At 42.1% G+C, this 26,238-nt stretch overlaps 1 protein-coding gene and 1 pseudogene across 8 annotated transcripts in view; one reads left to right on the plus strand and one right to left on the minus strand.

Annotated features, from left to right (window-relative positions):
* The window catches only part of LOC120368102 (uncharacterized), a 78,348-nt gene that overhangs the window by 24,371 nt on the left and 27,739 nt on the right, over positions 1-26,238 (plus strand). For 3 of the 8 annotated variants that reach the window (XM_074395132.1, XM_074395130.1, XM_074395135.1), the window contains exons 6-7: positions 48-16,680; positions 17,192-17,250. The exons of the other annotated variants lie outside the window; for them this stretch is intronic. In XM_074395132.1, the coding sequence (XP_074251233.1) occupies positions 48-16,236 (16,189 nt within the window). In that variant the 3' untranslated portion in view covers positions 16,237-16,680; positions 17,192-17,250. The remainder of the gene's footprint in view (positions 1-47; positions 16,681-17,191; positions 17,251-26,238) is intronic. 8 annotated transcript variants of the gene reach the window in all.
* LOC101044151 (PHD finger-like domain-containing protein 5A pseudogene) lies at positions 21,666-22,080 on the minus strand (annotated as a pseudogene).

Consider the following 26,238-nt stretch of genomic DNA (forward strand, 5'->3'; position numbering starts at 1 on the left):
CTTTTCCTATTTCAATGCAAACTGAAATATTTTTCTTTATTTCTTAGATCAAGGCTTATGGAACAGGATTTGCCTGAACCACAGGATACAATTTCTTCCTCTACCTCCTCTGTTCTTGTGGCTCAGAAGACTGTTCTACACTGTTGTGACTATCAGAAAGCAACACATTCTACGGACCGCAGCATCTCCTTTAGGTCATCATGCAGTAACTCCAGTCTGTCTCATCTTCCTGTCTTTTCTGAAGGAACAACTTGGGAATACCAGAGCCACAGTTTACCTGTTTCCCACAAAAAGCAGCCATCTGTATTCGGGAACCGAGGCACAACCCTGCCTCCTTTTCGGCTATCAGAGCCCCAGAAATCAAAACTTTTTCAGAATTTGACAGATCTTTCACCCTTACAATCTCAGAGCTCTTTTATCAACACTATTTCTGAGCCTCAAAATATCTGCGAACAAAAAAGGAAAATAAAAGACGAGAGAAGGAGCAAGAGTCATTTGACATCAAATCATGAGCCAAATTCTGTTTCCAAGGAGAGACCACGACTTCCAAGGTGGGCTCCATTCAAGCTCTCTCCTTCGGTCAGAAAGGAGCTAGAAGGACACATGTCTGAGAAGGTTTTCACCTTGCGGCAACAAACAGTACCTTTACCTGTGAGGAAATCATGGGCGATGCTCAATTATTTAACTAAAGTACAAAGAGGAGTTGCTGAATCAAATAAACTCCAAACTCAGTTATCTATGCCCATTCATCAAAACACTGAGCAAAATATTAACAAAAATTCCCCAGACCTTCCATCATTTCTGCTGCATGTGAATGCTGAAGTGGGATCTGGAACAAATAGCACAGAAACAAAACTTTCACAGTCACTTATCTCAGGCAAGCAGTTACAACCTGGGGATGGCCCCCAAATCCTTGGATCGAAGCCTTTAGTTACATCAATGGGCACTCTACCTCCAAGAAGTTTAGGAGTTAATGTGATTCCAGAGGAAATTGCTTTACTGAAGAAAGAGCCAAAACACATACTAGAGCTTAGTATAGAGAAGAGGGTCATAGGTTTTCCAGAAAAAAGGATACAGCAGCACAAGACACAAGTGACTAATGTGGACTTGACACCAAGTCTACCATATCAAGTCAAGGACAGCATAAAGGTAACTCCATTGGCATTACTTCGGGTCATGGATTCAATGGGGATGATCCCAGAATCACATTCAGAATCTGTGGGTTTGTTCCCACAGCTGCCAAGTCAAGTTGTGAAACCAATGCAAACTATGAAAACAATGAGCATAACCCCTAAACCACCAAATCAAGTCATTCAGTCAATGGAGGCAGCCCCAAGGCCAAAGCACCAAGTTGTGGAATCAGAGAGGATGGCCACAAGATTACTGAATCAAGTCACAGATAATGAGAAAGTAACTCCTGTAGCACTGCTTCAAGTTACGGATTCTATGGGGATGATTAACAAATCACATCCACATACAGAATCAGTGGGAACGACTCCAACACCACAACATCAAGCCATAGAGTCAGTGAAAATGAACACATTATTGAGCCATCAAGTCACAAAACCAGAAAAGATGAATCTAAGGCCACAATGTACAGTTATGGAAACTGTGGAAACGATGCCAGGGCTACAGGATAAAGTCATGGAATCAGCTGGCATGATCTCAGGATCACAAAGTCAAGTCATGGAACAAGGAAAGACTATTCCAGGGCCAATATGTCAAGGCACAAAATCATCGGAAGTGATCTCAGCACCATTACATCAAGTCATGGATTATGTGAGAGTAACTCCAGTAGCACTATTACAAGCCATGGATTCCATGGGGATAATTCCACCAGCACAGCCACATGTTACAGAATCTATGGGTTTGACCCCAGCTTCACAGTTGCAAGGTAGAAGATCTGTTCACCTGGTCCTACCACCAGAGTTTCAAGATATAAACACTGTGACGCTGACACTAAGACCACCAATGGAAGACACAAAATCTGCAGAGTTGGCCCCAAAGCCGTGGTTACAAAATGTCAGCTCTGAGAAGATAGCCCCAGTACTCTTGTTTGAAGATGTGAAAACTCCTCAAATGGTAGAATGTAGGTTAATTCCTGAGACACATGTGCAAGGTATGAAATATGGGGAATTGGCCAAAGGGACACAACTTCAGGCAGTAAAAGCTGCAGAGATGAGCTCCAAACCAAATCACCAAGCCACAGAGCCTGAAAGATTGACCCCATGGCGTCAAGCCTCAGAATCTTTAGAGATGATCTCAGAGCCAGGATATCAAGGAAAAGAAGCAAAGTTGACCTCTGACACTTGTCACCAAGTGGAAAAATCTATTGGGTTGACCCAACCATCTTTAGGAACTACCCCAGGGCCACTGAGCCAAACTTCAGAATCTGTGGAGATGAGCTCAATGTCATTCCAAGACACTCTTATGGCAGTACACCAACCTGGAAAAGCAATGAGGGAAACTCCAGTATCACAACACACAACAAAAGAATCTCTGGATTTGATATCAGGGTCAGAGATACAAAGTGTGAAATCAGAGGTGTTGACTACAGAGCCACAGCCCCATGATATGAAGTTTGTTCATTGCAATCTAGGGCCATGCTCAGAAATTACTGAGTTGTCAGAGACACCCTCCATGTCAGATTATAAAGACACAGAAACTGTGGGGTTGGCATTGCCTCAAGTTGGTAAGACCCGGGGAGTTATCTCAGTACCACCAGATTCAGAAACAGGAGTTCTGGAGTTCACTCCAGGACCAGGCATGCAACATGAGAAATCAGAGCCACTACTGCAAAACTTGAAATCTGTGGCGTTAACCAGTGAGTCATCTCCATTAGTGATAGGATCTAAAAAGTTGATTACAGAACCAAAACCACATGTTACGGACCTGACCCCAGGGCCACAGGTCCAGGGAGGAAAGTCTATGCAGTTGGATCTAGAGTCACAGTTGCAAGATGTGAAACATGTGAATTTAATCCAACAGTCAACTACAGGAATGGTAGAATCAGAGGAGATGATACCAGAGCTACTGCTACAAAGTATGCCATTGGAGGATTTGGCTAAGAGGGCAGAGCTCCAAGATGTAAACTCTGGGGATTTAAATCTAGGCCCATGTCAGCCAAGTGTCAAATCTTCTGAATTGACCCCAGGGCCACAGTTACAAAGTGTCACATTTTCAAAGGTATTTCCAGGGCCACTTCTTCAAGGAGAAAAACCTGTAGATTTAATCTCACAACCCCTACATTATGGTGTGAAATCTGATGAATTGACCTCAGATTCCTTAGTTCAGGACATCAAATCACCAGATTTTATCCCAGACCTAACACCTCAAAGTGTCAAATTTGTACAGCTGACTCCAGAACCACAACCTCAAGGTGTGAAATTTGTGGAACTAAACCCAGGACTAGGCTTGCAAGATGTCAGATTTTCTGATTTGATCCCAGGGTCAAAGCACCAAGGTTTCAAACGTACGCAGATGACACCAGGAGCTCAGCCTGAAGATATAAAGTCTCTAGGTTTCATACCAGAGTCATCTTTGCAGTTAAGCCAAGGGCCACATGTTGAAGACATGAAATCTGTTCTGTCTACTGAAGGATCCCAGTTTCACAGCATGAAATCTGTGAAACTGACCTCAGAACTACCATTTCAAAGTGTGAAATCTGAGGAAGTAAACCTAGGGCCTTGGCAGCAATATCTCAAATTTTCTGAATTGACTTCAAGGCCAAAGCTGCAAGGTGTCAAATTTGGGGATCAAACTCCAGGATCAGCATTTCATAGTGTGAATTCTGTAGAGGTGGTTCCAGAGTTAGGGCTACAAGATTCCACATTAGCAAAGATGTCTCAAGGAACTCAAAGCATGAAACAGGAAGGGCTTAACCCAGAGCTGCAGCTACGAGATGTCAAAATTTTTGATTTAGTACCAGGAACTCAACCTCAGGATGTGAAATCTTTAGAGTTAAACTCAGGGCCACAGCTACAATGTGTACAATTTTTAGAGTTGACCCCAGGGCCAAAGATGCAAGGGGCACTGCCTATGGCAATGGTTCCAGGGCCAGAGGGGCAAGGGGTTAAGCCTGAGTTGTTAGTACCAGAGCCGCTGTTTCAAGATGTAAAATATGTAGTAGGCAATCAAGTGCCAAGCCTTGAAGTTGAAGTTTCCAGTAAATTAGTCTCAGAGCCACAAATGCCAGATACAGAATCCATGGAGTTGACTCCGAGGCCACAGTTGCCCAGTGTAAATCATTCTGAGTTGACCAGAAAACCACAGTTACAAGGTATGATATCTTCTGGATTGATACAAGGACCACAGTTCCAAGATGTAAATCCTGTGGAGGAGAGTCCAGTCTTAAAACTTCAAGGTTTCAAATCTGAAAAGCTAACCCTAAAGCCACAGCTAGAAGATATGAAATCTGCAGAATTAATTCCAGGGCCACATTTGGGAGATATGAAAACTAAGCAGTTAACACCAGAGCCAGAATTGGAAGATGTCAAATCTATGATGTTAATCCCAGAGCCACAGGCAGGAGGTGTAAAACTTGAGGAGGTAACCCCAGGCTCAAAGCTCCAGTCTGAGTTGCTGACCTCAGGGTCACAGTTAGAAGATATGATATCTGTGACTTTAGCTCCAGGACCATGCCTGGAAGGGATGAAATCTGTGGAGATAACTCCAAGTCCACAGCGGGAAGGTGGGAAATCTGTGGTGATAACCTTAGGGTCACAGAGAGAAGATGTCAGAGCTGTGGAATTCATCCCTGATTCAGAGCTTCAAGGTGTAAAATCTGTGGAGTCGACTCCAGGTTCAAGAATTCAAGATTTTAAAACTGAGGAGTTGGTCCCAGGTACACAGCTGCACGATATGAAAGCTGTGAAATTAAAATTTGGGCAAAAGATGCAAGGTGAGAAGTCTATGGCTTTTGTACCAGATCCATTGCTTCAAGGGGTTAAATCTATGGAGATGCTTCAAAGGCCTCAGCTACAAAGAGTGAAGCCTGAGGAACTGACTTCAGTCCCACAAATGCAAGATATGAAATTTGTGGAGATTACTCCATGTTTAAAGCTTCAAAGTTTAAAATCTGTAAAGGAGACTCAAGATCCACATCTGCAATGTGTAAAATCTGTAGCGTTTGCCCCAAGGCAGAAAAGACTGGTAGTAAAATCTGTGAATGTGACCAGAGGACAAGAGTTTGAAGAAGTAAAACCTGTGGATTTAACCCTTGAGCTAGAACAGGATGGTCAGATATCTGTAAACTCACTAGAGCAGCAATGTGTGAATTTTGAGCAAGTAAAGAGAGGGTCTGAGTCAGAAGGTGTAATGTCTTTGGAGTTAATTTCAGAGTCAAAATCTGAAGGTATAAAATCTGTAGACCTCAAGTCTGACCTACAGTTGAAAGGTATAAAATCATCTGAATTGACTCCAGAACCAAATATGCAAGATGTAAAAGCTAAAGAGTTCAAACATGAACCACAGTTGCAAAGTCTGAAATCTCCCAAATTGACTCCAGGACCACAGTTGCACCAAGCGAAACCCTTGGGCTCAACTGCAAAGCCACAGCTTCAAAGTGTGAAAATTGTGGAGTTAAACAAAGAGCCAGAACTTAGAAGAATGAAATCTGTTCAGTGGATAACAAGACCTGAGTTCCAATGTGTAAAGTCTGTAGGATTAAATCTTGGGCCACAATCTCGAAGTGTCAAACCTGCAGAGTTGAAACTTTCCATACAGTTGGGAGATATGATAGCATCTAAATTGGTTCTAGCACCAAAACTTCAAGGTATAAAACCTGTGGAGTTTAACCTTGGGGCACAGTTGCACTGTGTGAAAGCTCCTGAGTTGTCTCAAGGACCACAACTACAAAAAGGGAAAATTTTGGCATCAGGCTCAGAGCCACAACTTCAAGGTGTGAAAACTGTGGAGTTAAACCAAGACTCACAGCGTGGAAGTGTGAAATCTGTGCAGTGGATACCAGGACCTGAGTTCCAAGGTGTAAAAACTATAGGGTTAAATCTTGGTTCACAATCTCAAGTTGTCAAACCTGCAGAGTTGAAATCTATAGAGTCAGGAGGTGTAAAGTCATCTCAACTACCTCTAGGGCCAAAACTTCAAAGTGCAACATCTATGGAGTTTAACCTTGGGTCACAGTTGCACTGTGTGAAAGCTCCTGAGTTGTCTCAAGGACCACAGCTGCAAAAAAGGAAAATTCCAGCATCAAGCTCAGAGCCACAACTTCAAGGTGTGAAAACTGTGGACTTAAACCAAGACTCACGGCTTGGAAGTGCAAAATCTGTGCAGTGGATACCAGGACCTGAGTTCCAAGGTGTAAAAACTGGAGGACTGAATCTTGGTTCACAATCTCGAGGTGTCAAAACTGCAGAGTTAAAATCCTCCATAGAGTCAGGAGGTGTAAAATCATCTGGATTGATTCTAGGGCCAAAAATTCAAGGTGCAAAACCTGTGGAGTTTAACTATGGGACACGGTTGCAATTTGTGAAAACTCCTAAGTTGTCCCAAGGACCATGGTTGCTGAAAGGGAAAATTCCGGCATCAACCTCAGAGCCACAGCTTCAAGGGGTAAAAACTGTGGAGGTAAATCAAGACTCACAGCTTGAAAGTGTGAAATCTGTGCAGTGGATACCAGTACCTGAGTTCCAACATATGAAATCTATGCCTAAATGTGGTTCACAGTCTCGTGCTGTCACACCTGTAGAATTGAAACCTTCAATACAATTAAGAGATGTGAAGTCATCTGAGTTGATTCCAAGGCCAAAGCTCCAAAGTGTACCACCTTTGACATCACTCCAGGAACATCAGTTGCCAGGTTTCAAAACTATTGATTTGAAATCTGGGTTACAGTTGAGAAGTGTGAAATCATGTGGCCCAATTTCAACATCAAAGCTCCATGATATAAAATCTATGGCATTCAAACCTGGGCTTCATTTGCAAGATGTGAAATCTTCTGAGTTGACCCCAAGACCACAGCTGCACAAAGTGAAACCCTTGGAGGCATATCCAAGAACACAGCTGCAAGATGTGAAGTCTCTAGTGTTCACACAAGAGCCACAGTTTTCAGGGGTTAAATCTGGAGTATTAAACCAAGAGCTACAATTACAAAGTGATAAAACTGTAGCGCTCAACTTCTTGCTACACTTGAAAAGCACAAAATCATCAGAGTTGGCTCATCAAACAAAGCTTCTAGGTACAAAATCTGAGGAGTTTAGCTCTGGGCCACAATGGCAATGTGTCAAATCTTCTAAGTTGAACCCTAAGACAAAGTCCCAAGACATGAAGTTTATAGAGTTAAACCCCAGCTCACAGTTGAAAAATATCCCACATTCTGATTTGACCATGAAGACCAAGATTCAAGGTGTCAAATCTACAGGCTTCAAACCTGGGCCACAGTTGCAAGGAGTGAAATCTTCTGAGTCGATATCAAAGACAAAGCTTCAAGAAGTGAAATTAGCAGAATCCAACTCAGGCCCACAGTTGCAAGATTTAAAATCTTCTAGGTTGATCATGGGTATAAAGCTTCAAGACATTAAATGTATGGATTTCAGTTCTGGACCACATTTACAGAGTGTGAAATCTTCTGAAGTGATTCCAGGGGTGAAGCTTCAGGGTGTGAAATCTGTAGACTTCAAATCTAGTCCAAAGTTACGAAGTGAGAAATCTGATTTGACCCTGGGGAGGGAGTCTCCAGGTGTGAAATTTGTAGAGCTAGAATCAGGCCCACAGTTACAAGATATAAAATCTTCTGATCTGATCATGGGTATAAAGCTTCAAGATGTAAAATCTGTGAAGCTCAGTTCTGGACAACACTTTCAAGATATAAAATCTTCTGAGGTAATCTCAGGGACAAGGCTTCAAAGGATGAAATCAATGTCTTTCAATTCTGGACAACAGATACAAGGTGAAAAACACTCCAAGTTGATTCAAGGAACAAACTATCAAGATGTAAAATCTGTAGAATACAACCATGGTCCAAAGTTACAAGGTGTGACATCTTCTCAGTTAACCCTAGAGACAAAGCTTCAAGATGGGGAATCTGTGGAGTTCAACTCAGGCCCACAGTGGCAAGATGTGAAATATTGTAACTCAATCAAGGGGACAGAGCTTCAAGATGTAAAATCTAAGGAGTTCAGTTCTGAATCACAATTGCAAGGTATGAAATCTTCTCAAGAGATCCCGGCGACAAAGCTTCAAAAAGTGAAATCTGTGGAGCTCATGCCTAGGCCAATGCAGCAAGATGTAAAATCTTTTGAATTTTCTCTAGGTACAAAGGTACAGGATAGGACATCTTTGGGGTTAAACTCAACCTCACAGTTACAAGATAGAAAATTATTTATGTTGACACCAGGGATACAACATCAAGGTGTGAAGTCTATAGAATTCAATCCTGGGGCAAAGTTGCAAGATATGAAATCTGGGTTGATAAAGCTTCAGACAGTGAACTCTACAGAGGGCAACTATGACCCAGAATTGCAGGTTGCAGAACTCTCTAAGTTGGGCTTGGAATCAAAGATTTACAGTGTGGCACCTTCTGAGTTCAATACTGAAAAGCAGCAGCAAGATGGGAAATCTCATAAATTGAATCCACGGCCAGACCTTCAAAGTGTTAAATTTACAGTTTTCGATCCTGGGCCGCATTTGCAACATGGAAAATCTTCAGAATTATGTACAGGGACAAAGCTTCCATATGTAAAATCTATGAAATTCAATCTTCAGGAACAGTTGCAAGGTGCGAAATCTGAGTTGCACTTTGGAACAAGGCCTCAAGATACACAATCTTTAGATTTCAACCCTGGGCCACAGTTGCAAGTAATAAAATCTGCCAAGTTGAATCCTGGGTCTGAGCTTCAAGGTATGAATTCTAAGGTGTTCTGTCTTGGACCACATTTGCAAGATGTGAATTATTCTGCATCCATTCCAGAGCCACCACCTCAGTGTGCAAATTCTATTGGGTGCAACCGAGGGCCATCTTTGCAAGGTGTAAATTCTTCTGCATCTATTCCAGGCCCTAAACTTCAGTGTGTAAGTTCTAATGGGTTCAACTCTGGGTCAAACGTCCAAGATAGGAATTCTTCTGCATCCATTCCAGAGCCACCACTTCAGTGTATAAATACTATTGAGTATAATTCTAGGCCAGATCCACAAAGTGTGAATTCTTCCATATCCATTCTAGGGCCCAAACTTCAGTGTGTTAATCCTAATGAGTGCAACCCTGGGTTATGTTTGCAAGGTGTGAATTCTTCTGCATCCACTCCAGAGCCACCACTTCCATGTGTAAATTTTATTGGGTGCAATCCTGGGCTGAAGTTGCAAGGTGTAAATTCCTCTGCACCCATTCCAGGGCCAAAACTTCAGTGTGCAAATTCTACTGGGTGCAGCCCAGGGCCACATTTGCAAGGTGTGAATTCTGTATTCATGCCACAGCCACAAGCTCAATGTGTAAATTCTATTGGGTGCAACATGGAGCCATATTTACAAGGTATGAAATCTCCTGAATTAACCCCAGTTTCAAAACTTCAAGGTATGAAGTGTTCTGAGTTGAACCCAGGGACAGAAATTCAAAGCAAGACATCTATGATGTTCAACCCTAGACCACATTTGCAAGATTTAAAATCTGATTTGACACCAGGATCAAAGTTTCTACGTGTAGCACCTATGGAATGCAACCCTGGGCCACAGGTGAAGTGTGTGAATTCTTCTAAGTTGAATCCAGGGCTAAAGTTACAATGTGTAAATTCTATGGAGTGCAAACTTGACCCACACTTGCAAGGTGTAAAATCAGGGACAAAATTTCAAGTTATGAAATCTGAGTTGCATCCAGAGCCAGAGCTTCAAAGTATAAAATCTGTTGTGTTCAGCTCTGTGCAATATTTACAAGATGTAAAATGTGAACTGACTTCAGGGACAAAGTTTCAAGATATAACACCAAAGGAGTTCAACTCTGGCCCACAGCAGCAAGGTATGAATTTTTCTGAGTTGAATTCAGAGTCAGAATTTCAATGCATAAATTCTATCAACTTGAATCCAGGGCCACAGATACAAGACATGAAGCCCTCTGAATTGAAACCTGGGTCAGAATCTCAAGGTACAAAATCTATTCTGTTCAATCCTGGACCACACTCGCAAGGTGTGAAATCTTCTGAGTTAACTCCAGGGACTAAGTTTCAAGGAGTCCAATTTTTGGGGAAGCACCTTGGCTCACAGCAAGCTGTGCAACCTGCATTCACTTTGGGTCCTCAGATAAATGATACAAAATCTGAGGTATTTTTACCAGAGCCACTGCTTAAAGATGTAAAGTCCATGGACATAATTAAGCAGCCATTGCTTTATGGTGCAAATACTGCAAAAATGATTTCAGCCTCTGAGCTACCGGACTTAAAATATGAGATGTTTACACTAGAGCCATGTTTTCAAAAAGCAAAATCTGTGGAGTTAAAACCAGAACCATATCCTCAAGGTATGAAATCTGTGGAGTTAAAACCAGAACCATATCCTCAAGGTATGAATTCTGAGGAATTGCATTCACACCTCAGGCAGCCTGATGTGAAATCTATGCTATTTGTATCAGAGCCATGTTCTCAAGATGTGAAATCTGTGAAGTCAACTCTATGGCCACAATCTCAAAGTGTAAATTCTTTGACATCATGCTTTAGGTCACAATGCGTTAAATCTGTGGCCTTTGCACCGAAGCCATGTTTTCAATATATAAAACCTATGGAGCTGACACCAGGGGCCCAACAGCAAGGTATAAATTATCAAGAGTTGACTTTAGGATGGCAAGATGTGAAATCAATGGTGTTGGCACCAGAGCCAACTAGGAAGTTCTCATCAGGACCAGTGTTGACTAGTGTCAGATTTTCAAATTTGTCTCCAGAATCACAGCAACAAGATGTGAAATCTTTGGAGTTTACTCTAGACCCAAAGTTACAAAGTGTAAAACATGTGAAATTGTCTTCGGCGTCTTTGCAGCAAACTATAAAATCTGTGGAATTAGGACGAGGGCCACTGCTTCAAACAGTGAAATATGGGGAGCAAACTCCAAGAACAAATGAGCAAATCATGGCATCCTCTGAAATAATCCCTAGACCAGGGCATCAGTTTGTAAAATATGCAGAGATGATCCCACAGCCAAAGTATCAAGTCCCTAAATCTGCAAATTTGATTTCAATACCAATTTATCATGCCACAAATTTTTCAGAAATGGTGCAAGGATTGGCACATAAAGACATAGATCCTATAGAGAAATCTGTGGGGTTGACCCCAAAGCTAACAGGCAGAGCCATGGAATCTTTAGGGATGCTGCTGCAGCCAGATCTTCAAGTACCAAAATTTGTTGATCTGACTCCAATGCTAAGGGATCAAGGCTCAAAATTCTTAGGATTAACTCAAGAGAAAAGCCAACAAATCCTAGAAACTATGGAAATATTCTCTCAGCCACAGCCCCAAGATAAGGATTTGCAGGAGTTATATATAAAGCCACTGAAGCCAGTTGTGGAATCTGAAAGGCTTTCCCCAGAACTCAAGCATTACTTCACAGAAGCTATGGGGTTGACCACTGAGGCAAGGATACAAGCAAATGAATTCTTTGGAATGACCCCAAAGCCAACAAATCAAGACCCTGGATTTGCAGAGAGATCCCCAAGGCTCTGTTCTCAAGACTTAGAACCTGTGGAGGTGATCTCTCAGAAACGATTGCAAAGGGAAGAATCTGTGGTATTGATTCCAAAGTCATTATGTCATGTCCCAGATTATGATTCAAGGATGACACCTGGGTTAGGACATCAGGTTCCTGAATCTGTGGAGTTGACTTCTGAGTCAGGAGTGCAGGTGGAGAAAACTTTGGAATTAACTCCCAAACCACAACATCATGTGAGATCTCCAGAGATAATATTAGGGTTAGGACATCAAGTCCCAGAATCTGTAAATCTGAACTATAAGCAATGGCTGCAAATGGAGGAATGTTTAGAGGTGCCCATGAAGCAAACAAATCAAGTTATAGGACATGAAGAATCAGCAGAGCTCACCTCTGAGGCATGGCAGCACAGGGAGATATCAACAGGGCTAACAAAGTCAAAGAATCAAAGTATGAAATCTCCAGGGACAACCCCAGGACCATTGGATCAAATTGTAGAATTTATGAGAATTAGTCCAGAACCACTGGATCAAGTCACAGAATCTGCAAGTACACAGCTTCATGTTGCTCAGTCTGAAAAGGTAACCCTTGTAGATGTCCCAAAAGTTGTTCAGTCTGAGAAAGTGAACCCTGGACCACCATTTCAAGTTGTAAAGTCTATGACAATACCAAGGCCAACCCCTCAAGTGGTAGAATATATTGAGTTGACTCCAAAACTGCAGGATGTGAGACCTTCAGAGCTGCCCTCAGGGCCATGTTTACAAGATGTGAAATCTAAGAAATTAATCACAATGCCAAAACACCAGACTGTGGAAACAATGGAGTTGACAGGGTTTCAAATTGTAAAAACTATGTTAATACCAGGGCCACCCCTTCAAATTGTAAAATCTGAGGAATTAGCACCAGGACCGATTCCTCAGGTTGTAGAACCAATAGGAGTAGCCCTAGAATCAGGAATTGAATCAACAAATTGTGTGAATTTACTTCCAAGGCCACATCTTCAAGAACTGATAGTACCTGTGGAACCAACTCTAAGGCCACATATTCAAGTAAAATCTGAAGAATTAACCTCACAGCAGACATCTCCATTTAAGGAACATACAATATTGACTCATCAACAAGGACTTCAGGCTGTGAAATCTACAGTGATAAAAATAGAGCCTCCTAAAGTTATGGAATCTGAGGAGTTGAATCTAGGACAGGTGTGTCAGAATAGGGACTGTGAGAAGTTTACATCGGAAGAGTTTCAAGTGAGAACTGACTTCTCTAGGTTCCTACAAAGCTCTTCAACCTCACTTATTTCAAGCTCTGTCAAAACAGCATCTGAATTTGGAGGACTTTGGGATTCTGGGATACAGAAAGTATCCAGAGCTTTGGATATAAAAAACCTTGGGACAGTTATTTTGCAGCCTGAAGAGACCTATCTAGACCCTACTATGATGCAATCTTTAACTTTTCCCTTGGGCCTTCATAATCAAAGCTCTGATAAGACAGCTAACATTGTGGAAAACACACGTCCTGAGATTCCAGGAGTTGATGTCATATCTAAACAGAAAACTAATAGGAAGCAAATGGAGGAGCTAGAGAACTCACTTCAGAAACATCTGCCACAAAGCTGGAGATCACTATCTAGGACATTTTGTGCAGAATCAGGGGTTCAAAAATCCCTCATCAAGTCTTTCCTGGGCAGACAACACAACATCTGGGAGAGTCATGCCTGGAGGCAGCGACTACCAAGAAAATATCTCTGCAGTATGCTAACGCTGGGGAATGTTTTAGGGACTACTATGGAAAGGAAGTTTTGTTCTCAAACATCTCTAGCAAAAAAAGCCACTGCAGATACCTGTCAGTCTATTCAGAATTTATTTGGGATTCCAGCTGAACTGATGGAAGCTTCCCAGAGGCTGCCAGAGAAGGGTCCAGTTACTATTTCTCAGCCTTCAGTGGTCAAACACTACATTCAGAGACATAGGTCAATGGCCTTAAAAATGTGGACACGTGGCTCCACATCTTCCGTAATACAGCAATACTCTGGGAAGAGAATGGGAATAAAGAAAACAAGCTCAAGGTTCAGTGGTATATCCCAAGAAGTCATTCAGCCTATGCCTGTCACATGTGCAGGGGGCCAGCTTCCTGTCCTGGTAAAGTCAGAGTCTTCCATCAGCATATTTTACAACAGAGAAGACCTTGTTCCAGTGGAAGAAAGTGAGAACTCACAGAGTGATTCCCAAACAAGGATTTTTGAGTCCGAACACTCCCTCAAGCCAAATTATCTTCCCCAGAGTGACTTCTCAGAACAGCTCCAGTTGCTACAAGATTTGCAGCTAAAAATAGCAGCAAAACTCTTAAGGAGTCAAATACCCCCCGATGTGCCTCCACCTCTAGCTTCAGGTCTAGTCCTAAAGTACCCCATCTGCCTACAGTGTGGCCGATGTTCAGGATTTAACTGCCATCATAAATTACAGACCACTTTGGGGCCTTATCTTCTGATCTATCCACAGCTCCACCTTGTAAGCACTCCTGAAGGCCATGGTGAGATTCGGTTGCACCTTGGCTTTAGGCTGCGAACCAGGAAAAGACCCCAAGTCTCAAAGTATCATGAAAGAGATAGACCCGTCATACGAAGAACTATGTCACCATCACAAAGGAAAGCTAAAATCCATACTCAAGCTTCCAAGAGTCCTACTTCCACAATAGATTTGCAATCTGGGTCCTCCCAGTCCCCTGCTCCTGTACAAGTCTACATCAGGCGAAGACAACGCAGCAGCCCTGACCTGGAAGAAAAGACAATAATTAGAGCACCTAGACATTATGAATCCACTCAGGTACATACCCTATCAGAGAGTGACTCTGAAAGCACTCAGAATGAGGAACGGGCTAAAGTGAGAACCAAAAAGGCCTCTGGTTCAAAATATCCAATGAAGAGAATGACCAAGGGACTTAGAAAACACAGAAAGTTCTACACAAACAGTAGAACCACAATAGAGAGCCCCTCTAGGGAATCACCAGCCCATTTAAGAAGGAAGACGATTGGAGCAGCTCAGACAAGTACTGCCTCCTTAAAAAGACAACCTAAGAAACCTTCCCAACCCAAGTTCATGCAACTGCTTTTTCAGGGCATAAAGCAGGCATTCCAAACAGCATACAGAGTTTTAGCTTTTGCTGGGCAGAAGCCTGGGGACAGGACAATCCCAGACAATTTGTGGGCAAGCAAAAACTATTATCCAAAGCGAAATGCCAGGGATTACTGCTTACCCAGCAATATCAAAAGAGAGAGGAGGTCAGCTGACAAGCTAAGGTCAGCAGGCTCAACCGTGAAGCAGGACGACATATTGTGGGAAGGGACAGACCAGTGCAGTTCAGCTCAACCGCCAAGAAGACCTCACTCTTTCCAACCCAGACCTCTTCGACTGCCCAAGCCCACAGGTTCCCAAAGTGGTATCACTTTCCAAGCTGCCTCAGTGGAGCAGCCTCTGGGAACTGTCCAAAAGGACAGTAGAAGCAGATCAAAGAAAAATGAAATCTCCAGCCAGGAGTCTAAGAACTTGCCCACACCAGGAACCAGAGTTCAGGCCCAAGGAAGAAATCTACCTGGTTCCCCTGTGAAGAGAACCTGGCACCGACACCTTAAAAAGAAACTCACACACGAGGAGCAAAACCACCCCAGCTTCTATAGGGAGAGAACCCCACCCAGTCCTTCTGAGAGAACCGGTCATAACCACTGTTGGAGAAACCATTGCAGTCCCTCTCGGAGAAATCACAGTCCCCTGGAGAGGAGTCGTCACCGTCTCTCTAAAAGGGGCCGTCTCAGTCCCTCTGAGAGGAGCCATCAGAGTTCCTCTGAGAGAAGCCATCGCAGTCCCTCTTGGAGGAGCCATCGTAGTCCCTCTGAGAGGAGCCAACGCAGTCCCTCTGAGAGGAGCCAACGCAGTCCCTCTGAGAGGAGATGTCACAGGTCCTCTGAGAGGAGCCACCGTAGGATTTCTGAGAGAAGCCACAGTTCCTCAGAGAAGAGCCACCGCAGTCCCTTGGAAAGAAGCCGTTACAGTCCCTCTGAGAGGAGAGGACACAGTTCCTCTGGGAAAACATGTCATAGCTCCTCTGAGAGGAGCCACTGCAGTTCCTATGAGAGAGCCCATCACAGTTCCTCTGAGATGCGGCCAGGGAGGCCCTCTGGGAGGAGCCATCGCAGTCCCTCTGGGATGAGGCCAGGGGGGCCTCATGGGAGGAGCCATTGCAGTTCCTGGGAGAGAGTCCATCACAGTCCCTCTGAGATGAGGCCAGGGAGGCCCTCTGGGAGAAGCCATCGCAGTCCCCTGAAGGAGAGACTCAAGCACAGTTCCCCTGGGAAGAGGTCTAGCCCTTTCAATGATGGAACAAGTCTCCTCAGGACCACACACAAAAATTCCAAAGCAGGGCAAGTGTGGAGGCCTGAAGCTACTCACAGAGGCGAGATCCACCCCTGTTATTCATTGTCTCCCTCAAGTCTTCACCGTGCTGCCCTTTCCAGCCTTCTTTCCTGCTCAGCCATTGCCTCCAGTTCCTGTGCCCCCAGCGTGGAAAGGCTTCCATGTCTGTCTACTGGGGGTGGCCTGTGAGATTCATCTGTAATTTCTCTAATAAAGCGGCAGTAACTGATCTCCCTGTGCATCTAGACTGAGGCCACTGGGCGGCTGGGTGGGGAAGGCAGGGTGGTGGGACACGAGGAGTTGTGCAAAGGTTCGGAATGAGAGCAGGGGTTTTAAGGCCGGGCAGGGGCTCCAAGCTCCGCCCCTTCACTCCAGATCCCACCCACAGGTTCCCAAGTCCCTGGTTGAGATCCCAGTGGGGCGGGATCTCAGGAATAGGAGGGTTACTTCTCACGTGACTCCCCTCGGAAGCTGCTAGGCGGAAGTAGACGTTCAGAAGAGGGCTAGGCAGAGCCGACCCCACATCTGGGAGAGGCAAGGAAAGCGGAAGTGGTGTTGGTCTGGCTGGAGTCCTTTGGTAAAATTGTCAGGCGTGGAGAGGGAGTGATGTCTTCCAGACTCGGTGCTGTACCCGTGAGTTTCTTGGTTTGACCGTCATGCTTTAGGGGTAGCGTTGTCGAGCCCTGAACACGCGGTCTCTCGCTTTTGTCCCATGCTCAGAGTTGGTTTTGTCAGAGGCCATTGTAGGCCCCACCCTTCTAGATCAGATCACCTGTCCCCTTTTTCTTTACACGTTCTGCTGCTGGTTCCCCACCTCCTTGGATTTAATTCCTCGCTACATTGCCATTAGTTTCTATTCCTTTACATCCCCAGTGTCTCTCATATCCATTGTCTTTTCTTTTGGCCTCACTTTTAGAGCCTGGGACAGGGCTTTGAGAATGGGGAAGACGAAGGCTCTGGTATTGTTGCCCGCCTTTGCACTGCTGGAAGATAGGACAGCACATTTTTCCTAAAAAGTGTTGCCTTCTGTTTGAGGTGGTTGCCCCGGGAGAGCTTCATTTTTTCTGGGCATAGGCGAATTCGTCTTTTTGTGGTCGAGGTTCAGAGGTCCCTAGCACTCACTCGTGTGCTTGTGATTTGCTAGACTTCGGGACCCACAACCTTTAAACAGCAGAGGAGCACGAGGATCGTGGGAGCTAAGAAGTAAGTGAGGTTTTCTCAGGTCCTTTTATGATTGTGTCGCCAGCGCTGTCCAGTAGAACTTCCTGTGATGAAAGTGTTCTGTATCTGCATTGTCCAGTATCATAGCCACTAGCCCTGTGTGGATTTTGAGCCGCTGAAATGTGGCTAGTGCAACTGAGGGACTGAATTTTAAATTTTATTTGCTAAGTAAGAGGGTTTTCTAAGGTTCTTTCATGATTGTGTGGCCGGCGCTGCCCAGTAGAACTTGCGACAAAAATGTTCTGTATCTGCACTGTTTAGTATCATAGCCACTAGAACCATATGGCTTTTGAGCGCTGGAAGTGTGGCTAGTGTGACTGAGGGATTGAATTTTAAATTTTATTTTATTTTAACTAAATAGCCACCTGTAGCTAGTGACTATTGGATTGGACAGTTTACATATAAGCCTAATGTGTGGGAGAGAAACCTAGCTTGCAAAAAAAGAGTACAGATTATAACAAAAATGGAACCAATGACTTAGTGGTAATCCTGTATTTCTCCAGACATCACATTCGTGCTCATAAATATGTTGATTAACTTGGGATGGATGATAAAAATGGCTGGAAGAAATTCCTGTATTTTTAAACTACTTGGCTGTAAGACTGGTTTATTATTTAGAACATTGAAGGTACTTAGTTTTTCCATGGTTAATACAAAAGAAAACATTCTTGTTAACTAGACATTAAATGGATTCATTCAGGTGACATTTATGAAATGTCTGCTGTGTGTGCCAGTTCTGACAGGCATGAAAAAAACTGGCAGTCTAGAAGGGGAGATAGGCAAGTAGATCAACACAGTTCATTGCAATAATTATTGTAAGTATTTTTAAACGGGAATTTAATGTAGCCTTTGGGGAAGCGGAGTGATAGTTAGGAAGGGAGGGATTATCAGAGCAGGTCACTCCTAAGGAGAGACTTGAAAGTTGAGGAATCATGCAGTTAGCGAGAAGGAGAAAGGTTTTTCAGAAGAGAGAACAGCATGTGAACATGTGGAAGAAGTTAATGGATAGCAAGTAGTTCTGTGTGACTGGAATGGAGAATGAGGGATTGCAGGGAGAGCGTTTAGAGAGGTTAGTAGGGGCTGGACCATGAAGGACCTTTTATGATGGCATGCTAAAGTGTTTGGATTTTATTCTGGAAGGGATGAGGGAATGACATAGCCAGATGCTGGTCTTAGAAAGGCCACTCTGGCAGCATTATGAAGGATGGATTTGGAATGGTACTGGGAAACTGGTTCAGAGGTTATTATAATAACCTCAGAGATGAATGAAGAACATGTGCAGCCTGTGGTGGGAACAATATATAGGGAATACACAGGGAACAACGTATAGGGAATGTACAGGTTGTGATGATGAGAAGTAAGAGAAGGAAGGTAGGATGTCTATGGGTTTCTGGCTTTGGCAATCAGGTGAATTTTGTAGTAATTTCAGGGAACTAGGAATTTCTGAATGAGGAGCAACATTTGGAACAAAAATAGGTTTGGACCTCAGATGAAGAGCTGGTCTGAAATACAGAATTGGGAATCATCAGCTTTAAAAAATAACTGGAAACATGATCATGTTTTCCTCCACAAGCTGAGTATTCATGCGCTCTTCTAGGGAAAGTGGTTAGAGCAGTGTTTCTCAGTATGTACCTTGGTCACCTAGAGATAATTGTTAAAAAATAAGATTGTTAGGCCCTCTTCCATTAACCAGATTTGGAATCACTGGGGTTAGGGTGTGGAAATCCTTATTTTGAACTAGCTTCCTATGAGATTGGGACATTTGAGAGTTAGCTGTGAGAAATGAGACCAGAAAAGAGTAGAGAAGGTAATCATGGTGCACACCTGCTTTTAAAGATTGGGTAAAATTAAGTAAGTTTACAAAGGATACCAAGATGAACTAAAGTACTTTTCTAATGAAACCTAAATATTTGCACATAGAAGAATGAGCTAGGGGCCCTTAAAATTTTTTGGTAGATCAGAAAGGAGTTGAAAATAGGCTAAACGTTTTATGTTTGTGATCAGAAGCTGAGAGTTGCCGCACTGGTGACAACAAATTATAAAATAGTTACAATTATGATATTTTATCACAATAAAGCTTTTTCTTGTTGCATGTTTGGAAAGGGAAGTTTGAGCTTAATTTGGCTTTTAATAAATAATCAAATGCCCTGGGGTTGATAGGTAGATAGTGTAAAATACCTGAGAATTGTTTTTGTTGAGTCCTTTAAAAATAAAACATGAGACCTGGAAGGAAGGATTCCCTAACCACCTTGACTTAGCCACCAACATGTTAATTATGCTGGTCATATGAACTGTTGCCTTTTCAGTATGCTTATGCTTATTCATAAGAGGGTAGATGTGTACTGTATTTCTGAGTCCTACGCTGATAGTAAGAAATTCTACATGGAGAGTTTCCTAAGAGTCATTCCCTGGGGCTTGGTTTTTAATGGCCTGCTGCTACCATTAAGTCTTTTTTTTGTTTTTTGTTTTGTTTTGTTTTTGGAGATGGAGGCTCGTTCTGTCATCCATGCTGGAGTGCAGTGGCATGATCTCAGTTTACTGCAACCTCTGCCTCCCACATTCAAGCAATTCTCCTGCCTCAGCCTCAGGAGTAGCTGGGATTACAGGTGTACACCGCCACTCCTGGCTAAGTCACTGTATTTTAGTAGAAACAGGGTTTCACCATGTTGCCCAGGCTGGTCTCAAACTTCTCACCTCAGCCTCCCAAAGTGCTAGGATTACAGGCATGAGCCACTACATCTGGCCCATCAAGTCTTCTTAGCATTGTTTGCAATGATAGGTTTTGGCTTTAGAGGCCTGCCAATCCATTAAATTTTAAAAATACCTGTATTGAGGTATAATTAGAGTACAATAGACTGCACATATTTAAAGCATACACTGTGGTCAGCTTTGATCTATGTCTGTACCCCTGAAACCATTGCCACAATCACGATAACAAACATTTTTGTCTCTCCCAAAAGTTTGTTCATGTCTCTTTGCCATTTCTTCCTCTACTGTCTACAGGCACCACTGTACAGTGGTTTGCATATTTCAGGATTTTATATAAATGAAGTCACACAGTATGTTCTCATTTTTTTCATGATTTCTTTCACTCAGAATAATGATGTTGAGATGAAAATAGTTTTAATTGCAAAGTAGAATTCCATTATGGATACCATAATTTGTTTAGCCATCTACCTTGATGGACATTTGAGTTATTTTCAGTTTTAGGTGTCAGTAAGGCTGCTATGAACATTCATGTGCAAGTCTTGTGTAGACAAATGCTTTCCTTTCTTCAGATAAATATCTAAGGTGGTATTTACCATCATAGGTTGGTTGATTCATATGGCAGGAGTATGTTTCATTTTTTTTAAGGAAACTACCTGTTTTCCAAAGTGGTATTATTTTGCATTCCAACCAGTAATGTACGAGAGTCGGTCTTTTCAATTTTAGCTAATTTAATGGATGTGTAGTGATGTCTCACTGTGGTTTTGTGGGTTTTTTTTTTTTCTTTTTTTGAGACAGGGTCTCCCTCCATTACCCAGTAGTACCGAGTGGCTTGATTTCGGCTCACTGCAACCTCTGCCTCCCAGGTTCATGTTACTCTCCTGCCCTAGCCTCCTGAGTAGCTGGGATTACAGGCGTGCACCCCCATGGCTAATTTTTGTATTTTTAGTAGAGATGGGGTTTCACCATGTTGGCCAGGCTGGTCTCGAACTTTTGACCTCAAATGTTCCTCCCACCTTGGCCTCCCAAAGTGCTGGGATTACAGGCAGGAGCCACCACACATGGCTTAATTTGTGGTTTTTAATTCATCATATATGAATAATAATGTTGAACATCTGTTTGTATTCTTTTTTTCCTTTTTTTGCATCTGTTCCTAGTCTTATTGGTCATTTCTATATCTTTTTTTTTTTGAAAGTAAACACCAACTTTATTAATATAATAGCAACAGAAAAGGTTTCCAATTTCTAAGAAGGAAATAACACCAGCTTTCTAAGAAGGAAATAACATAACACCAGCACAAATGTTTAAAGAGTAAATGCCTACATTTCTTGTTCTGATAGCTTCCCACCACACACCGAAGGTTCCTCAAAGACAGTTGCCAGCAGAGCTGCTGCAGGAACGTGTTTTTCACTGGGCATAGCTTCACAGTCAACTCCTCAAGCAGAAGACTAAAATATTATTTCTTTTTAGAAGATCTTGGTTGTGGAAGAACATATCAATATGGAGAGATCTTTGCTTCTCAAATTCAAGAAACACTACTAATTTTTCTCTGATAAAGTGTGCCAGAGTGCTCTGTGAAGAATCCTTTTCCATCCATACCACATGTCTGGGTGAGAGGAGAGTGGCAAGCTGCCAGTACACTAGCAGACACTCCTGGTGATGCCCTGTGCTCTGCTCCCTTTCTGCTGGTAGTAGTAGGCATCTTTTCTGGTAGCTGCAGCAGCTTGATGTGGGGGGAAGGAAGGGGCCACCAACGAATCACCTCTTCTTGAAGCCATATTTTTTGTGTTCATAGAAGAGATCTGTCTTAGGGCTCCTCAAATTAACAATCTTTGGGCAGCCATCTCTATCCTTCTCCTGGATGGTACACTCCTTACAATGATAGGCATCAGGATATCCCAGGGCCTCCACAGATCACACAGTGCCCCTGGTAAGATCCATAGTTACACTCATCACATATGCGCACCAGAGTGCAGGGATGCACATAGGAGTCACAAATCACACACTTGCCATCACATTTTTCACACAGTCTTCCGATGGCAACACCAGCCTGCTTGCGGCAAAAGATCAAATCAGGATGATGTTTAGCCATAGTTCCCAGCGAAGCCGGCCGCCGGCCGTTTCTGTATCTTTTTTTGTAAGTGTCAGTTTACAGTTTTGTTCATTTAAAAAAAGTAGGTTATCTTATTGAATTGTATTTTTAGAAATCTGTTCTGATTATAACCCTTTTGTCTGTTATATTTCCTTCCAGTCTGGTTTGTCTTTCCTTTTCTTAATGGTGTCTTTTGAAGAGCAAAATGTTTTAATTTATCATTTTTTTCTCTATATTGTATGCTTTTATGTATCATATTTAAGAAACCTTTGCCTCCCCAGAGATTGTAGTGAGTCAAGATTGTGCCATTGCACTTCAGCCTGGGTGACAGAGTGAGATTCTGTCTCAAAAATAATAATAATTAATAAAAAAAGAAACTTTTGCTACCCTAATTGCAAAGATATTCTCTGGTCTTTTCTCCTAGAAGTTTATAGGTTTTATATTTAGGTCTGTGACTCATTTAGAGTTAATTTTTGTGAACGTTGTATGGTAAGGGTCAATGTTGACTTTTTTTTCTATTTGTATACCCAGTTGTTGGAAAGAGTTTTCTTTCCCTATTGAATTGCCTCGGCACCTTTGTCAAACTTTACTTGGACATGTGTATGTGTAGGTCTGTTCGTGGGTTCTCCTTATTCTGTCCCATTGATGTTTATTTAGACTCTTGAAATTAGATAGTAAGTCTTCTAACTTTTTATAAAAATTACAGAATTTGGTTGCCAACATCTATTAAAAGAAGCTTGCTGAATATTGATTGGTATTATGCTGAATCTATAGATTCCTTTGGGGAAAATTGCTATATTTTAACAATACTGAGTTTTCTGATTTATGAACAAGCTATATTTTTCCCTTTATTTAAGTCTCTTTTTTTTTGAGAAGGAGTCTTGCTTTGTCACCCAGACTGCCAGGCTACCATGCTGGAGTGCAGTGGCATTATCTCAGCTCACTGCAACCTCTGCCTCCCAGGTACAAGCAGTTCTTCTGCCTCAGCCTCCTAAGTAACTGAGATTACAGGCACACACCACCACACCTGGCTAGTTTTTGTATTTTTAGTAGAAATTGGGTTTCACCATGTTGGTCAAGCTCATTTTGAACCCCTGACCTCATGATCTGCCCACCTTGGCCTCCCAAAGTGCTGGGATTATAGGCATGAGCCACTGTTTTGGCCTATTTAAGTGTTCTTAATATCTTTCAGCAATGTGTTGTAGTTTCATTGTAAAAGTCTTGAACGTCTTTTCTTAGGTTTGTTTCTAGGTATATTATCTTATTCTGGTGTTACTGTAAATGGTATTCTTTTTATAATGCCATTTTCTAGTTGCTTGTTGCTAGTATATGAATTCAGTTGACTTTGTATGTTATCCTTGTATCCTGACACTTTATAAATTCATTTATTAGTTCTAGTAATTGTTTTGTGGATTCCTTGGGATTTATTTTGTAAATAATAATATAATCTGCAAGTAGGGACAGGTTTGCTATTTTCCTTTTGATCTTTTTAAAAACCTAGTGCAATGGCATTCATCAGTGAAACTATGTGAGCCCAGAGTTTTCACTTTGGGAACTATTTCATACATTCAGTTTATTTAACAGATATGGGGCTATTTAGATTTCCAGTTTCTTCTTGTGTCTCTTTTGGTAAGTAGTATTTTTAAAGAAATTTGTTCACTATAATTTTTCCATTGATTAGCATAAAGTTATTCAAAGTATATTATTATTTACTGTCTGTATAATCTGTGATAACCCCTCTTTCATTTCTGATATTGGTTATTTGTAGTATCTTTTTTTCTTAATCAGTCTAGTTACAGGGTTGTAAATTTTGTGATCATTTCAAAGAACCACATTTCCTCTGTTGTCTATTTTCTAGTTAATTAGTTTCTCCTCTTACTTTTTCTTTGGTTTACTTTTCTTTTCCTTGAAATTTTAAGTCATTGATTTTAGATCTTTTCTAGGATAAGCATTTAGAGCCTTAAGTTTCTTTCTAAGTATTGCGTTAGTTGCATCCTACAGATGTTGATATGCATATTTTTGGTTTTTTTTTTCAGTGCAAAATATTTTCAAATTTCATTTGTGATTTTATTTTTGACCTATGAATTATTTAGAAGTAGATTATTTAATTTGCAGATATTTGGATTTTTTGTGTGTGTTTTCTGTTTTTAGGTATCTTCCTATTACTGATTCCTAAGTTGATTTCAATGTGGTCAGACAATACACTGTGTAATTTTCATCCTTTTAATAAAAGTTAAAGTTGATGGCCCAGTGTAAGATCTAGCTTAATGAATGCACAATGTGAACTTGAAGAGAATATGTATCCTGCAGTTGATGTTGGCAACCAAATCCTGCAGTTGTTAGGTGTAGTGTTGTGTAAATGTTAACTAGAGCAAGGTAGCTAATAGTGTAGTTCAGATCATTTTTGTCTTTTACTGAATTTTTGTCTAGTTCTATCAGTTGCTAAAAGGATGAGGTCTTAAATTTTCTGCTAAGATTGTGGAATTGTCTATTTTTCCCTTTAATTCTGTCAATTTTTGCTTTGTGTACTTTGAGGCTCTATTATTAGGTACCTACAGTGGATAATTATGCCTTCCCAATGATTTGACACTTTGTCATTATGAAGTGTCTCTTTTTATCTCTGGGAGTACTCTTTGTCTTGAAGTCTGTTTTATCTGACATGGAAATAGTCATTCCAGCCTTCTTATGTTTGCTGATTGTATGATACAATTTTTTCATCTGTTTACTTTCAATCTACAGATACCTTTATATTTTAGAGTGTGCTTCTTGTAGGTAGCATGTAGTAGTAGGGTATCACTTTTTAATTTGTCAATAGCTGACTTGTAACTGGAGTGTTTAGACTGTAAACATTTAAATTAATTGTTGGTATGGTTGGATAGGTCTACGCTTTTATTTTTTGTTTTCTGTTTATCCCTTGTTTTTTTGTTCCTCTATTTCTTCTTTGGGATTATTTGAATGCTTAGTTGTCTCCCCTCCCACCTCCTGTTTTTTTAGAGACAGTGTCTTGCTCTGATGCCCAGGCTGGAGTTGGTGGCACCTTCATTGCTTATTGGGCTCAAGTGGTCCTCCCACCTCAGCCTCCCAAGTAGCTGGGATTACAGAGGTGTGAGGCATCTACCCTGGCCTATTTACCGTTTCCGTTGCTCTTTCTTTATTCTTAAAAATCCAAGTTTCTCTCTGGTATTATTTTTCTTCAGCTGGAATCATTTGCTTTAGCATTTCCTATGGAGCAGGTCTGCTTACAATGAATTCTCTTAGTTTTATTTCTGAGGATATTTTCACTGGATATAGAATTCTGAATTGACAAATTTTTTTCTCTCAAGATTTTAAGGATATGTCTTTTCTTTTTCTCCATCCTCTCAAACATTTATACTTTGTGGTATGTACAACCCAATTACACTCTTTTAGTTATTTTTTTATTTTATTTTATTTTTTTTGAGACGGAGATTTGCTCTTGTTACCCAGGCTGGAGTGCAATGGCGCAATCTCGGCTCACCGCAACCTCCGCCTCCCGGGTTCAGGCAATTCTCCTGCCTCAGCCTCCTGAGTAGCTGGGATTACAGGCATGCACCACCATGCCCAGCTAATTTTTTGTATTTTTGGTAGAGACGGGGTTTCACCATGTTGACCAGGATGGTCTCGATCTCTCGACCTCATGATCCACCCGCCTCGGCCTCCCAAAGTGCTGGGATTATCTTTTAGTTATTTTAAAATGTACAATTAGGTTCTTAAAATTATTTTTTGGCCGGGCACCGTGGCTCATGCCTGTAATCCCAGCACTTTGGGAGGCCGAGGTGGGTGGATCACGAGGTCAAGCGATCGAGAGCATCCTGGCCAACATGGGAAACCCCATCTCTACTAAAAATACAAAAAAATTAGCTGGTGTGGTGGTGCGCACCTGTGGTCCCAGCTACTTGGGAGACTGACACAGGAGAATGTCAGTCCCGGGAGGCAGAGGTTGCAGTGAGCTGAGATTGCACTACTGCACTCCAGCCTGGCACCTGGTGACAGAGCGAGACTCTGTTCCCCACCCAAAATTATTTTTTGTAGAGACAGGGTGGTCTTGCTATGTTGCCCAAGCCATTCTTGAACTCGTGGGCTGAAACAGCCCCCTCCCTTGGCCTCCCAAAGTGCTTGGATTACAAGTGTGAACCATTACATTGGCCAATTTT

This window comes from Saimiri boliviensis, chromosome 1, assembly GCF_048565385.1.
Source record: "Saimiri boliviensis isolate mSaiBol1 chromosome 1, mSaiBol1.pri, whole genome shotgun sequence".
In the NCBI taxonomy this organism is placed as follows: domain Eukaryota; kingdom Metazoa; phylum Chordata; class Mammalia; order Primates; family Cebidae; genus Saimiri; species Saimiri boliviensis.